This window comes from Diabrotica virgifera, chromosome 5, assembly GCF_917563875.1.
Source record: "Diabrotica virgifera virgifera chromosome 5, PGI_DIABVI_V3a".
Taxonomy (NCBI): domain Eukaryota; kingdom Metazoa; phylum Arthropoda; class Insecta; order Coleoptera; family Chrysomelidae; genus Diabrotica; species Diabrotica virgifera.
The window spans coordinates 41,885,079-41,902,840 of record NC_065447.1 but is presented as its reverse complement, the minus strand read 5'-3'; the positions used below and the strand labels follow the sequence as shown (position 1 = coordinate 41,902,840).

Genomic DNA, 17,762 nt, shown 5'->3' with positions numbered 1-17,762 from the left:
CGTATCTCAAGCCGAAGTAGCTGCTATACAAAGGTGCGCTATGGAACTAATCAGCCGAAATCTAGATAACGACTCCATTGTTGTCTATTCGGATAGTCAAGCGGCTCTAAAGGCTCTCAGTTCGGTACAAGTCGATTCATGGCTGGTATGGAACTGTTTGAATGTCCTCGCTCAGGTGGGAAGTCGACACAGGTTGACACTTGCTTGGGTGCCGGGACATCGTGGCAACGATAAGGCCGATGAATTGGCCCGAGAAGGCGCATCTACGCAACTGGTTGGTCCGGAACCCTTCTTTGGAATCACAAATTTGATAAAAAGAGCAGCTGTACACAAATGGGTGCACCAACTCTTGAATGGTGGAACAACTCTCCAGGACAGAGGCAGGCCAAACAGTTAAAATCCCCGGCTAAATTTACAGCAGACTTACTTTCGCACAGTCGCAGCACTGTCAGAATGATAGTGGGTCTGCTGACTGGACACTGTAGACTCAATAGACACTTGAGTCTCATAGGCCTGACAAAAGAGGACACCTGTCGGTTCTGTCTGGAAGAAGAGGAAACCGCTCTACACGTTCTGTGTCATTGCGAAGGTCTCGCACGAGTGTGGTTTCTAGAACTCGGGGAGAAAAACCGGAAGCACCAGGCTACACGAAAAGGCCACTATCAAGGCTGTTGAGTCTCATGAAGAGGACCAAGCTAGATGAGCTGCTTTAAAATAAGGGGAAAACACAGTAGATCTGCAAAAGTCGCAGTATATCAGGCTCTATTGGCCGCCCCATTTTCTACATTCTACATACATTCTACAAGACCACTTTTCAAATGTCTGTAGCTTACTTATGTGTCCTTGCTTCAATGTCCAGCTTTCAAATCTATATTGCAATATCGAAAACCTGTAGCATCTCAAAAGTTGAATTAACGTCACCCAATCTTATAATTTTATTAAACATGATTGCTAGTGTTGCATTTTGAGATCGTTTGCTATTCCATCTTTCCCAGGAACTTTTCTATTTTACAGTTTGGTTGTATCTTCTTCCCCTTCGCTTTTTACTATTAGAGTGATGTACGTTAATTCCCATTGTTTGTCCCAGGTTATCCACTTATCTTTGGTAATGTGGTTCACATTATTTATTAGGTGCTTCACTTCCTTTCTTTGTCTTGTTATGAATCTCCAAATCTCTTTCTTCAATTCGTACACTCCATTTCTATACAGAACTTTTTCACTTTTCGTTTTCTTCTTTATTGTTGTTCTATTGAGGGAATATTCCAACTAAGCCTCTTTTGTTCTTGACATTTTAATTTTATTTCGTCAAAAGACCACGGTTGCTTCTTTTATATTAATAGCAACTGTTGGACTCGTAGTTTTTCATTACCTATTTTTTATAAATACCATTTAAATAATCGTCGTTCTCCAATATCCACATGAGAGTTAGGTCTGTACAATAAAATTTTTATTCAGAAAGTTGTCTTAGTTTTGAGAACTATTGGAGAGTCATTATAATAATATGTCATAATATAATTAATTATCATTTTTTTTGTATACTACTAAATTTTACAGTAATTAGAGATGTTTTAAACTTATATTCTTAATTCCTTATTTCTTTCATTTTCAGAAAAAGAACGCGAATGTTACCTTTATATGTAATGAAGAAGGAGGCTATGTTTTACAGGATAGATGTGGAACGAACTGTTATGATTGGAATACTGATGTAAGTATATACACTACAGATTTATTGTTGTGACCAATTAAGTTTCAGTTTTCACTCTTCTCTCCAGCTTTACCCAGAGTACTGGTCAATGAGGTGGTCAAAAATCGAACTATCCATCCAGACTCATACTACAGACTCATCGTTGCCGTTAATGCAAAATGTAATATGTTAAATACTGCACTTTTCAGGAGACAAAAAAACCAAATAATATTTACTGTGTGGTGTTTTTCTCTAAATTAGAAAATATACTTAAAAACAGAAGACGATACATATGTATAAGCCCTAGTTTGAAGAAAAACACTACTCACACAGTAAATATTACTTAGTTCCTTTTTGTCTCCTGAAAAGTGCAGTATTTAACATATGGCATTTTGCATTAACAGCAACGTCATACTATTTTTAAAACGTTTTTATAATATACTTCGCTTCGTCTTTGTCAATGTCTCCGCAAATTTTGTAATCCATTTTAAACAGAGTTCTAGGCTACCTAGGCACCTGAAATTTTCAGAATAGCTTAGAACTTGCTAACAATGCAATATTTAACTGCTATTATATGGATAAATCTTCTTCTCCTTCTTCGGGCGACTAGGATTACTCCTGTTTGTCTGCCTCTTATTCTGTTTCAGTTGTTGTTGACTGTACATTGTCTTTCCACCTTTTCGGCGGCTTTCCACCGGGTCTTCTGCTATACGGCTTGTTGTTTTACAGATGTTCGCTAATCTATATGGTTCCATTCGGTTTACATGTTCGTTCCAGTTTTTCATTATGGATAAATCGATTTTTTTAATTTCAAACTATTTTAAAAATGTGACTAATGCAATGACATTTAGATTACATTTTAAAGTACGTTAACAAATCGATAATTACAAATTGATGGTGGCTCAGTGGTAGAGCATTATACTGCAGATCGAGTGGTCCCGAGTTCGGAACCCGGCTGTTGCGTATCTTTTTTAAATTTTTTAAATAAATAATTAAAAGTTAATATACTTAAAGTTCATATTTTATAAGTTAATTATTATACAGTCTGTTCCAACGAAAATTTGACCCCCTCAGAAACTAAGAAACCAAGAGCTTCTTCAAAATTTAAAAAAACACGTCAATTTTTAATGAAAGGGGGACGAATTTTCATGCAAAATCCATGCCCTTAAATGTAACCCCCTACTGTCCCGCATCGACCCCCACTTTTTTTTTAAAGAGCATATGTGGTCGATTGGCACATCATTTGGAAGTTAATTTTTTTCTCTAAACGACGCTCTATTTTTTTTAATTTACGTAATAAGTTTGAAGATAATTTTGGACTTAACAAATTTATTATAAATTAGTTAAATCCAAAATTATCTTAAAGGTTTTTCCGTAAATTAAAAAAAATTAAAGGGGCCTGTAGAGAAAACAAATACCTTTCAAATGATGTGCCACTCGACTACAGTTGCTATTTAAAAAAAAACTGGGGGGAATTTTCCTTGAAAATTCGTTTTTCGTTTAATTCTGAAAAACTCTTGGGTTCTGAGTTACTGGGGTGGGGGTCAAATTTTCGTTGGGACACTCTGTATATAAATATTATATATACCATTTTAAATATTTTCTTTGGTTTATATGAGTTTAAATCCACTAGAGAAAATATATCTCTAAAATAGTCGATGTAGTCCAGAGAAATAAGATTTTTTACGTGACACATCTTCCTCCAGGCCGAAACCAAATTTTTTGAGTAGTATGGACATCTAAATAACAAGTAAGTCATAAATTTTGAGATTTTATAAATGTTTCTAACTTATGTAAAAATTAATTTGGAACCTTCTTATTACACGGAATGCGGAGACTTCTTGTGCTTAAATTATATTTTAAATTTCAAAACAATTGGTCAAATAGTTTAAAAGTTATTTAATTTGGTTATCTCAAATTTATTTTTTTTGCAACACTATAAGTCAGAAAATTATGAGGTTACAGTAATACTTCGGACAGTTTGTGAAAGAAGAACACTTATACTATTAACTTAATTAAAAAAAAAATGACAAAACGTAATTTTAAACAGTGTAAAATTATTTTGCAAAAACATGTCGATTTTTTGCTTACTTATAAACAATTAGAATAACTTTTTAACCGTTACCCGTAGAAAAATAATTTTTTCATATTTAGAACGACTGAATTTTTATATACATTTAGAAAGAAAAACCATTGTCCTAGGACAATTAGGGACGAAGTTAGCCCCCCCTTTTTAACACACATGTTCTTGCAAAATAATTTTGCAATATTTAGAATTATTTTTGGTATTTTTTTAAATTAAATTAATAGTGTAAATCTTCTTCTTTCATAAACCATCCAAAGTATTACTGTAACTTCATCATTTTCTGACTTTAGTGTTGCAAAAAAAATTAATTTGGGGTAAACAAATTAAATAACTTTTAAACTATTTGACCAATTGCTTTGAAATTTAGGGTATGATTTAAGCACCAGAAGTCTTAGCATTTCGTTTAATAAGTAGTTTCTAAGTTAATTTTTACATAAGTTATGAATATTTATAAAAACTCAAAATTTATGATTTATGTTGCAATTTTCTTAGCAACCAATAAGGATAGACATATTCAGCGAACGCCATATTGAAGTTTTTTATACGATTTATGAGTTTCTTATACTCAAATTTGTTTAAAGTGCTTAACTTTTTGGTAATAGACCAAAAAAGCGAAATTTTACCGTCTTTTGATTTTCATTTGTTTATAACTATGTATATCATCAAAATCGGCTGCAAGAAACGTATAGGTTATTATTTTAGATGTATATGCTACTCAAAAAATTTGGTTTCGGCCTGGAGGGGGTTGGGTCACTAACAAGATATTTTTTCCCTTATTTCTCTGAACTAATTACAAAATTCTTTTATGGCAGAAATTGAAACAACAAAATAGTTTGTAATTTTATATTGGGGCCTATAAATTAATAATGAAAACGTTCTTTTTTATAAAAGTTTATTTATTGTCTCTAATTATGATAACTAATTTCATGTGATGTATCATGAGATGTATCAAGCTAGATTAGTTATCTATCATAATTCGGTAAATCATATCGTTTATATGACCTGTAGAGTATATAAATATAACGCAGTTATTATAACCCCGGTTTTAATTATATTTATTGCAAATAATTAGTGAGATTATTGAGATTTGACTAACTGCAACATTTAGTAGAAGCTAACATGCTGATGACATCGTTATAAGCAGGAGCCAACGATTAATTATGTTCATAATCATAATGAACTAATGAACCAATTATCTAATTAATTATATAACAACATCAATTAGTTAACACCAGCAATTCCATAGAATAGCTCATCTGTACCTTGGAGTATTGTTAGGAGTGAACAGGGTCGCTGTGAGGCAATTAAAAGACACAATGAAAATTTTTTGATATCGCATTCTACAGGGTGCTCTGGATATGGTCCAAATGAAAGAAGAAACAAACAATAAACCAAATTTTAAATCAAAAACTGCATAAGAAAGACCTAAAATTAGTCTTTATATCACCAGAGCAGAAACCATGTCATATACAGGCAATATATCAACAAAAACAACCAAATACATAAAAAAGAATGTGTGTGTAGTTTGTACGCACGTAAGAAGTTATACTTCTATTATATGATTTAAACGAAATTAATCTACTTTTTATTTATATTTTATTTAAATATTAAACTAATTTACACTTACTACTTCTCAATCATTTTTATTAAAACAGTGCCAAACATTAAAATAATAAAAGAATAAAACACACATAAACACATTAAAAATGCCACAAATGATTTCTGAACATTAACTGTCGGAAATTTTTTTAACTAAATACGTATTTTCTGAAAATAAAATTATATAATAAATATACTTACAATCATAAAATGTATAAAAAAAATAAAAAAATAAAAGTTTTTATTGGGATTCGAACCAGCTATCAGCGCGGTTGGTATATTGTGGTTCATTCGCCTTAAACGCTTCGCCACGGAGGCAATGTGTCATTATGTGCAAATATCGACTAACTAAACGGATTAACTTTTGACATTTTTGAATTAGGTAAATTAAATTATTTTGATTTTGAATTAAAATGATTTAGAATTGAAAAAATACAACAAAACATAGAGTAAGAAAACAATATATTAGGTGAACATTGATAGAAATTTTGATGGTAATCAAATTATGTAAATAAAAGTATTACATACTATGTATTTTGGTAGGTTCAAATAGGTAGGTACCTATGATACATTTACAATTATTACGTACCTGTTGCTTTTAAAAACTATTACAACACAACAATAAAACTAATATATTTATTATACATTTGTTTACCTTCATATTGAACAATTATTTATTATTGACAGATCATTTCAACACCCAATCAGAGCCCGTATAACGACTAATACCGTACTGTCGGTGTGCGCATGCGCGCAGATCAATATAAATTCACCCTCAATCTCAATCGCGCCTAAAGAAGTATAACTTCAAAAAACAAAGAAATAATACCAGCTTTCAGAACAAACAATAAGTTAAGCAAATATATTAAGAACAACAAGAACAAGAGTCAAAAGAAAAAAAACACTTACAGCGTGGAGTGGCTATACAAACTTACATGTAGTAACTGTCCAAGAATGTACGTCGGTCAAACTGGTAGAACCTTTAACAAACGTATAGCAGAACACAAAAGTGTTTTCAATAATATGAAGATATCGTCGGCTTACTGCCAAAACCAACTAACTCCACTTTTTGTCGATTCTGAGTTAAGTACGCCTTTGTACTTAATAATTATCAAAGAATGTACTGATGAAACCAGACACTTCAAAAGCAGATTTTAAATGTGGAAAACAGAAGGGTCTCAAAACAACTAATTCCAATGATGAAACTTTTATTCAGCCAAAAACAGATATGTGCAGTTGTCTGCACATCTCTGTTTAAATTAAATAGTATTTTATCATTTACAGTATTCTAATTCTGCCAAAACAAGACAAGTGCCTGATATGGAGGACAGTGATGTTCAAAGTTACCTAGAAGTTGACTAACTTTGTACAGCCAAAACCCGACAAGTGCCGAAAAAAAATGTTTTTTGTACTTTTTTTTTAACTTTCACTTCATTTTAATAAGTTTTTAACAAAATTTTTCGTTTATAATGTTATTTACTTTAATATTTTTCAGTCATTAAATCATTTTTAAATTCAAACGATTTTTCATTTCAAATTAAAGTTTAAAACGTCGATTCCTCAAAACTTTAAAAAGTGGAGTTAGTTGGTTTTGGCAGTAAGCCGACGATATATTCTACGTGCATACTTCTAGAGATCGTAACCGTTTTTTATGACATGAAAGAAAACATCTTGACTTGTCTGTGGATTGATTGTCTCACATTCTTCAAACAGCAATAAATAAAATTATGTGTGCCATGATGATAACATACGCAAAAGTTAGTTTGAGTAAGAATAGAAATTAATAACCTTTGTGATTAATGTGGTGATTATGTTCCATTCATCATCATCATCAGTAGCTCGACAACCCTTTTTGAGTCCTGGCTTGTTCTAGGATTTTCCGATATTCTGTTGTGTTCCTTGCTTTTTCTTCCAGTTGGTAATCTCAACTGTTTTCAGGTCTTGTTCCATGTATCTAAGTTTGGGTCTTTCCTTTGACCTTCTCCCTACTGCCTCATTATATGTTTTGGTGTTTCGGTCTCCAACATCCGTTCAACATCCAGCGCAGACGTCCGATGTTTATGGATGTTATGACGTCGGGTTCGTTGTATGCTGCGTATAGTTCAAAATTATATCTTCTATGCCATACGTCATTTTCTTTCACTCCTTTTTATATGTGTCTAAGGATTTTTCGTTCAAACGTACCTATGTAGTAGGTTCTCATCGCTTTTCGACAGTGTCCATGTCTCTGATCCATACATAAAGATCCGTTTTATCAGGGTTTTGTATATTTTGCATTTAACTTTTCTCATGAAGTTCTTAGATCTTAGATGTTTAATTAGTCCATTATATGTTTTATTAGTAATATGTATTCTTCTTTTTACTTCTTCGCTAACATTGTTATCTGCGGTAACTAATGAACCTAGATATGTAAAAATTTTCACGCTTTCGATGTTATAGTCTCCTATTGTCGGATTCTGTAGGTTTCTTTGGCCTGTTGATTTGCTGGCCTTCATTTATTTGGTTTTTATTTCATTAATATTTAGGCCACTGTTTTGTGCCGCTTTTTCTATCGCATTAAATGCGTCTATCATTTCTTTTTTGCTTCTAGCTATGATATCAACATCATCTGCAAATGCCCATATTTGTACACTTTTTGTTATTATTGTTCCTCTGGTGTTGACCTTTGACTCTTATTTTCTCTAATGTGATGTTGAATAGAACACAGGATAGGAAATCTCCCTGTCGTAGGCCCGTTATAACATGGATTGTATCTGTTTCATTACGTATATTTATATTGTTCACATACCTTTAACTTCAATCATGCATTATGAAATTGTATTGAAAGATCAACATTGTTGATTACAATCGAAACTAAAGTTATAAAAATGATTTCAAATATTAACAATTTATTAAGGTATTTGATGTATGGTTTTTCATTTCAGAAAGGATCATTATTAGTAAAAAACTGTATATACACATGCAATGAGACTTCAGCTTACCAAGTGCACGAATCAACGCTTCCTTCATTCCTAAAAGAAAGCCATGAAGCAACAGGAAGTGATAGCGATAGTTACTACGATGGGGACAGTGGGTCAGATGTAATACCCGATTTAGAAGTTGAAGTGGTAAGTCAACTATTTCATTTTATAGTCAACTTATTAGTTTATCATTATCTTTTTAAACTACCGTCTTAAAAAGAAATCCCACGGAACGTTGTCGCGGCAGGCAGAGTGAAATTGAAAAATGTAACAGAAAAAGACGGGACATAAAAACTGAAAACGGGATTTAACTCAACGTTAAATAGGTCAACGCAACGTGAAATAGCGAAATTTCTCTCAAAATTTGTTATTTATTATCCTTAAGCTAATACCAAAACCTAATTTATGGCATCTGTATCTACCATATTTTTATTGTCTTGTGGGGCGTCGAATTGTTTCTGTAAATTGTCGGTAAAATGACACAGTTCAAAGAAATGTAACATACAGGTGCTAAAGCGTCCACCCTTCCAATTGAGCTACGATCTGTGCCGTGGTCATTCTACTATGTAGTGGTCTAACCAATGTTGTGTTGTCTAACCAATGTTGAGACTTTTCGCTTTTAAATATTTATTAATTGCACAATAACAAGGGATGCTAACCGTGTTTTTTTCCTTTGCACTAATATATATTATTTTCTATCCCTCTTTGCCGACGTTAAAATTGGTAAACCGCTTCAACACGGGCTTCAACGCATCGTTGAAATTGGGCTTTAGGAATGGGCGGTGACAGTTTGGACACGTTTTTAATATCTCTTTATCATGAGGGGATTATTGCAATGTACATTATTTGCCTTTGATGAACTAATATATTATCTGGGTTACACGAAGTAATTGTCTCTGATCTATTGAAAAAATGGATTTTACATATCATTGAAATTGTTCAGCATCACCCTCCTGGGAGGGAGAATTAAGAACGAACTTGTTCAAAAGGTTTACCAGAGGGATTATGTTCACAGTAGTAACCGAAAACAACCATTATAAGCAAGAAATCAATCCAAAATATGAAAAGTCCGATCAACTTAATAATATAAGCAACAATGAACTGAGCCTATAGCAGAGGCGTGCGGTCCATGGAAGCGGGGGAAGCACCGCTTCCCTATACTTCGATATAAAAAAATATATTATTAATTAATATTTAATTATCAAACATTTTTCCCTAATCCAAGTAATCTACATATTACGTAGGCAATGCAATAGGCATTGAAAAATATTAAAAATTAATCGCATACGAACGAACTCAATATGCACACAATTCAACTAATTGGTCCACTCCTGACAGAAGAGCGCATCTCAAAATCGCCGCTTGTCATGCAGTTGTTCCGTTTAAAAATTGGTCAGGGTTCAATGACCGCACCAACTAGACGCGCGAATTTTGGTACCCTGGAAGCGATCGTTGGAGCGCCTTCCGAAAAATGGGATGCTCTGACTGTTACTGCTGCTAATAAGGGGTGCTTAGGTACATACATTCGCTTAAAGAATATTTCGATTTAAATTTTTTGCAGAGATTTTTCCTTTTACTGATCTTTATTTCATATTTTACAGATGAAGTCAAATGACATTGCATTTTGTTATTTTGTATAAGACAAATTGATGACTTTATTAATACGACAATTAAAAAACGAAAGCAGTTTAAAAATATTTGGGATAAAACTGAAAATATGGGGTTTGAACATGAAAGAAAAATAATGAAGATTGATAATGTCGACAACAGACAACCTTCTGATAATATTCTACAACAAATGAATTCTTGCTTTCAAAATTTTAACAATTAAAATTTGTAGAATTATATATAATCTTAATATTTCTAATTATAATTCATCAAAATTTCCCACAGAGGAATTTATTTCACTACGATTAAATAATGAAAATTTTTTGATATCCCAGCTTTGCATTCTCAGTTAAGTGTCGTTTATGAAACAACTGACATTAGTGATAAAGAAATACCCAAAAATCTGGGTATATAATTACTGGTTTAAACAAGTCGATGTGTGAAGTGGTCAAGTTGTGTGAATTAGTAGGTGTGAAGTTTTACAAGAAATTCAACAAGCGAAGACAGACTTTCCAAGTTAGTCCTATTGTCCATTGAAAAAGACTGTATTCAACAATTTTCAGAAATTGACAGGAGAATAGACCTCGACTATAAAGTGTCATATTGTTGAAAGTTGTGTGTTGTGGAAAATGCCTCGGAATATAATTTTTTTTTAAATAGATCTCTTCTTTAGGAAACCAAGCCCGGAGTGAGAACTCAAGGCCTGAGCAAGCAATACAGATCAATGGTAGGTCACTAGTCACTAGAAATAGCGGGAATAGAGTGCCTCACGCATTGATCGGAGTAGGATTTAGTGTGTGAGTCCTTGTACCCAGGACGTCTCACATAAGCACTTTGCTGATAGAGAGCCCCTATAGCGAATCAAAGTGTTATCAGGTGAGGAGTGGCTCGACCCTTAAGAAAATATTTTTATATTTTTATATCTTTATTGAATCGCTTCCCCTTTCAGGGGAAAAAAGTCACCGCACGCCACTGGCCTGTAGCAAAGTACTAACACTATGAGGTGTTGTGTGTTTATTCTCTTCTCTTTTATTTGTCCTATTTATTCTGAAACCTCTTTCCTGACGTTTTCCCAAATATTCCATAGATCTCTAATCATATTGGCTATCTGGGCATCTCTGTCAAAAATACATGAGGACTCCCTTTCATGTTCCAATATATTCTTTCTACTATTCTTGCCCTGAAAAGGCTTTCTTTCTCATCTTTTAACATCCACCACTTGATTTTTAAGGTCCTCTCAGATATTTTGATTTATTTTCGCTTCAATAGAATATAATAGAATTATGCTTTATTGTCATGAAAAATTTAACAATTTTATAGACAAAGCTTACAAGAATCATAAATAAGAACAATAACAAATACAAATACAATTTACTAAAATGATATAAATCGTCAATATAAATAAAATATAATGAAATGAAACAAAAAACAGTAACAATCTATTGCAAAATTTAAAAAAAAAATTGCAAATTGCATAATCTACCTTAATAAATTTAATAAGTTAAGTTAAGCTGCTGCATATGACACTCAAATATAGATTAAGATTCTACTTATAAATAAGAATACTGTATTTTCTTAGTTATTGGTTAAAAAACTCTGCTATTGAATAATATGGTCTTTCAGATAAATAGGCTTTAGTCATTTTACGGAACTTGGGGAAACATTTTGCAGATTTAAGTTGTAGAGGGAGATGGTTGTAAAGGTTTTTTGCAGAATATAATATAGATTTCTTTACTAACTCACTGGACGGGATCGGTAAATAGATGTGAAAGGTAGAATTTCTGGTGGAATAGTCATGTCTAGGTCTTGCTGGAAAGACATGTCCTCCACAAGCAAGCGTTGCTTCGATATCCTCCACAAGCAACTCATCTCGTAAACTAATACAGATAGTTAAGTAAGGCTTTAGAACTCTGAAAATTTGTTTAACTACCTCATTAAAATGTGCTATTCTACATCTGAAAAAATTTAAAGCAAAATACACTATCACTATAACATAATGGTATCAGATTCTATAACATAACATAACTATAACATAATGATATCAAGGTCTCAGATCCTTAAGAATCTGAGAAAACAACAATCAACAAAGAAATTCACCTTTAGTTTTTTAGGATTTTTCATTGTAGTACGTCGATCGGATAGCCAAGCGGGACAGCACGTCGCCCACACTTCACTTCGCTGTGAGGTATGTGAATTCAAACCCTAGCCCGGTGAACGGAAAACAAAAAGGCTTACGCAGCAGTTTAAAATTCTAATATGAATCTGAGGCTTAAACTGGAATACGCTGGTGTCGGCCTACAGACGCCGAACAAAGGAGCAATGGGGGAACAGTACGGCAAGGTAGTATAAGGGCTTGCGGCTCGGTGAAACTCCTCCATAGATCCCTACCGGAAGGGCGTTGACACCTAATATACCGCTGTAGTATACATTGTATTACTCCGTTGACTTTTTAGTAAATATTCAAATTGCTTTGTACTAAGAAAATATTTCAGATGTCAAATCATTAAAAATAGTCTTCTTAGATCATTTAATCCTTAATGGATGAAGCATTTACCAACATAATAGAAGGCAGTAGTAAAGATCATACCTTTTTATTTTAACATATAGCTTTTATGTAAGTATAAGAACAACTTATGAATTTATATTATGTAGGTAATATGTTTTCAAATAATTCTACATTATTTATCATCTAAATGGCTTGTTTGTTTGGTCTCATTTACATAAAGCCGGCATTAAGCGGAACCTGGAATGACGCTATTTATCGATTGACAGTTGGCGAAGAGGTCTAGAAAAAGACATAATTTAAAGAAACCCAGTGCAACGTCGAATACCGTTCGTCCCAATTGTTTTGGTTTACGATCCGAGGAATACGGCAGAACTCTCGTAAGTCGGTATGGTCGGTACATGCAATGCCGTCATTTGTCGGTAAATCAAAACGATTCAAATGAAAATCGGAAGCTAATACACAGCGAGTACTTACCCCCTTCAATCCTTCCGACGTGGCTAGCGGCATCTACGGTCAGAATCGTGGTAATTTACTATAGAGTGGTCTAACGAAGTTGTGTTGAAATTTTTAGCATTGAATGAATTTACCAACTTACTAAAATTCTAGCGCCAACACTGATGGCGTACAGCAGACTAAACCAAACCCTCGATACTCGAAGGGACACGCTCTATCCTATCGGGAAGGTTCGACCACATTTTGGGGTAGATGGAGTAAGCTTATCAAAAAATAAATACTTACTAATTTCGCAGTAACGTGGCGCATCGACGTGAACTGATGAAGAGCGCCACTTCACGTTCCGTGAGATTCCGGCTCTAGTCATAGTTTTTTCCGATAATTTTTTGATGCTTACTAGTATGGTATAACTAGATCCAAATCCAGACATCCAAAGTGAAAGTTATCCTCCAACACCAAATTGTTCTATTTGGTCCACATAATGTTCGGAAAAAAGTCACACCATTTCGAGCGTCGGATTTGGGGCGGGAGAGGGGGAGAAATTCGTAAATTCGTAGTTTTTTCCGTTTTTCGTCAATATTTCTAAAACTATGCGGTTTAGCATGATCAACCTTTTACACAAAAATGTTCTACATTAAATTTCAAATAAAAAAGGTCCTATGCATAATCCCTCTAAAATGAACGGCTCCAAAGTTACGGAGGTAGTATAGTATAATTGGTCCAAAAAAAGGTCTAACCCAAACATCCAAAGTAAAAGTTTTCCTCCAACACCAAATTGTTCTATATGGTCCACATAATGTTCAGAAAAAAGTCACACCATTTTGAGCGTCCGGTTTGGGAGGGAGATGGGGAAGAGTGTCGGTAAATTAGTAGTTTTTTTACGTTTTTCGTCAATATTTCTAAAACTATGCTTTAGCGTAAACAATGTTCTATACTATACAAAAATGTTCTACATACAATTTAAAACAAAAAAGGTCCTAAACATAATTGTTATAAAATCAACGGTTCCAGAGTTACGGAGGGTGAAAAGTGGGGGTTTTCGATACTTTTTATATTTTTTGGGCAATTTATAATATTACTGATGAAAGAAATTTTCTTTAACACGATTGTGTTTTGTAAATAAAATTTGCTATTTCAGTGGCCGATGGTATATTAGTTATAAGCCCTTGACGAAATGTCAACCTCACCTCACCACCCAAAATCATCATCAATTGCCCAAAAAATATAAAAAGTATCGAAAACCTCCACTTTTCACCCTCCGTAACTCTGGAACCGTTGATTTTATAACAGTTATGTTTAGGACCTTTTTTGTTTTAAATTGTATGTAGAACATTTTTGTATAGAACATTGTTTACGCTAAAGCATAGTTTTAGAAATATTGACGAAAAACGTAAAAAAACTACTAATTTACCGACACTCTTCCCCATCTCCCCCCCAAACCGGACGCTCAAAATGGTGTGACTTTTTTCTGAACATTATGTGGACCATATAGAATAATTTGGTGTTGGAGGATAACTTTCAGTTTGGATGTCTGGGTTATGCCATCTTTTGGATCAATTGTATCATACTATACCTATTATATAATTTTTTTCAGACCACTACCCCTGCTCCTGCTGTCGAAACTGCCACCGGAATATACTTCGAGCCTCATCCCCATATGTGCTACAGGAATGATACCGGCTACGACCTTTGCGAAGTATACACCGACTACTCCAAGCCGATTAACTTCCACATCGGATTAAAGTCATCAGTGCCGTTTTCCAGCCCGGAAAACAGGACCTGCAAGTTTCCAACATGTAAGTATACACTTCTAGTTTAAAAGTTTTAACGATGACTAAGTAGATTAATCGGGTAGGTTGGTGAGATTTAAAAAAGTTGTTAATTAGAGAGATTTCAAATTTCAAGCAAATATAAAGTTTCAGCAAACGTTTAATAAATCGAGATAGTTCCTGGGAGTTAGCCGTACACCATTTAGTTAAAAAACTTTAAAGACGAAGTAAAAAACTTGTGAAAGACTAAGTTTTCAATCTAATAGCACTTAATATAACACCAAAAATATTACTCTACATCCCACCAGATTGAAAACAATGGGAACTTTCTCTGGTTACACCTCCGAGGCTTCTAAAATCTGCAAGCCATAACGGATGCTGAGACTAAAGAAGATGAGGGAATTTTACAATTTATAATTCACGTCCCATCTGCTCAGCGTGGTAAAGTTCCAACGAGAATGGTTCCCTTCGTACTCCAATCAGAGTAAACATGTAAATCAAAAAATAATAACCATTTTCAATTTCGTTGCAACACGAAACTACAGCCGCATTATATTCTAGTTCAATCAGAGAGTGCAGCAAGCACCTCTACCGGTTTCGAAACTTATTAGTCTCTCATCAGGAGGCACATATGATGCTCTCTCTGACCCAACCAGGACAAACCCCGGCGTGCAGTCACGCATTGCAACGAACGAAATGGCAGGGATACCCTAGCGGCAACTGCTAGCAAAAGACTAAGTTTTCAATCTAATTGCACATAAAGTCTTAGTCATAGCACTTAGTCTTTTGCTAGCAGTTGTGCTAGCAGTTGCCGCTAGGGCATCCCTGCCATTTCGTTCATTGCAATCCGTGACTGCACGTCGGGGTTTGTCCTGTTTGGGTCAGAGATATGTACCTCCTGATGAGAGACTAATAAGTTTCGAAACCGGTAGAAGTGCTTGCTGCACTCTCTGATTGAACTAGAATATAATGCGGCTGTAGTTTCGTGTTGCAACGAAATTGAAAACGGTTATTCATTTTTGATTAAAAAACTTGTGTTGTAATTGGCATAATTATTTGATTAAAAATTAAGTTTAAAAATCCAAATTTATTACAATAGTTGTTCAGAACAAACGTTTTTGAACTTTCAGTCCATCTTCCGTGAACTTTGGAATAAAGCTAAAGGATAATCCGAAGGAATTGAACGGCGATGATGATGATGATGATTATGATTATAATAACGGCGATATCTATAATAAATTTGTAAAGTGGAAGACGTTATGTAGATATGTAAATAAAATATTAAGTTAACACACATAATATTAGAATATATGAACATTAATCAAGTAGATTCTTTATATTAATCGCACCCACTACTAAGGTTATTGTCGAGATTATTTTCCTGTAGTGTGTATGTGTTGAGTGAATGCCTTGTTATTAAGTAAAGTCGGTTTCGGTGTCTTCACACGAATCCTGAGTTTTTTTACCCAGTACGTTAATAGGTCTGGATCCCGCGTATGAAAAAAAAGTTGATTAATAGCAAGCTGAAAAGTTGTATATAGCTTAAGGGTGTCTAGTCGGATAAACTTTGATATATGGGAACACTGGAACAGGGTCAGTTTTAATTGTGGAACAGGTTAAAAATTTGGAACAGAATTTGGACAGAACAGACTTAAACTCTCCGAACAGAGATTAAACTCTCATGCAAAAATCAGACTACTATTTATCACCTGTCATAATTCCTGTCATTTGACATATTCTACATGTTCCACTCATTAAAACGCTCATTTGGTGATAAATAGCAATCTGATTTTTGCATAAGAGTTTAATTTCTGTTCGGAGAGTTTAAGTCTGTTCTGTCGGACAAAATACATCTGCCGTTTTCGTGGTCTGACCGTTCCAAATTTTTAAAATGTTCCACAATTAAAACTTTCCCTGTTCCAGTGTTCCCATATATCAAAGTTTGTCTGACTAGACACCCTTAAGCTATTAACAAATTTTCAGCTTGCTATTAATCAACTTTTTTTTCATACGCGGGATCCAGACCTATAACGCTCTTACCACTGTACTACCGTATTGTTTAATCAAGTAGGTTAATATTTACATAGTCCATTAAAATGTTACATTTTTTAAGCCATACCTTGCATTTGTTAGAGGAGTCAATTTTATTTCTTTAGTGTGTAGGGGGATCAGTAGAAGCTTAAGTTCAAGTTTTTGGGGTCGCCACCCTTGTCCCCCGGCCGCCATTTTGGAAATGGGGTTCAAAGGGGTTTCGCGCTATATCTCGTAAACTACCAATCCTACGGAAAATATAATTAAACATAAAATGTAGCAAATTATATTTTCTACAATTTTGTTTCTATGTATTACTTTCTATCGTCAAGTGATCACCAAAAAAGATATAAACAAAAATATGTTACAAATTTTTAACAAGTTTCCTTTTGGAGGTTATAACTTTTTTTCAGTTCATTTTAAGATAAATAAATTATAGCAATTTTGTAGAGGGTTATTCAGCGAAAAATTTTCACTATAAAGTTGTTTAATTCTATTTATTTATATAGGTTTTACAGCGCTCCAAATTTGACCAGATTCTCGAATGCTCATAGGGATACAATAAAAACAAAAGTTAGGCTTACTTCTATCTGTATATATTTTTTATTCATACAGTTTATTATGATTTTAACATTCATATGCTATTATTAATCTGTTTTTGACCTTTCTCCCCACTATAAAACTTATAACCTAAGCATATATAGAAAAGGCCCAAGAAGTTGTTTGAGGACAAATTCGCCGGTTCAGAAGAAGAATGACGCAACCGCAAAATGCAAAATTCTTAAGAAGAGCAAAAAACGAATTTTTGATATCAAAATCATAAAGTATGATCAAAATTAGCCATTCACCACACGGTGGTCAGGATCTCGCGATATAAGCGTTTTTTGGGGTGTGCCGCTTGTCTATGAAGTAACATAACTTTTTTCCTACTGTATATTTTGACTTAAAGTTTTCCAAAAAATTTTTCATGAATTATATTTTATTGTTGTGTCGGTTAAAATTATAAACTAAAAAGTTTGTCACTCAACTTTTTTAAGTAAACATGAAACTAACGAAATATGATGAC

General features: G+C 33.7%; 1 protein-coding gene across 3 annotated transcripts in view; it reads left to right on the top strand.

Moving 5' to 3' along the window:
* Positions 1 to 17,762, top strand: part of LOC114342800 (uncharacterized) — a 245,290-nt gene that overhangs the window by 208,893 nt on the left and 18,635 nt on the right. For all 3 annotated transcript variants that reach the window (XM_050652435.1, XM_050652436.1, XM_050652437.1), the window contains 3 exons: positions 1,610 to 1,705; positions 8,294 to 8,476; positions 14,491 to 14,692. In XM_050652435.1, coding sequence (XP_050508392.1) covers positions 1,610 to 1,705; positions 8,294 to 8,476; positions 14,491 to 14,692 — 481 coding nt within the window. The remainder of the gene's footprint in view (positions 1 to 1,609; positions 1,706 to 8,293; positions 8,477 to 14,490; positions 14,693 to 17,762) is intronic.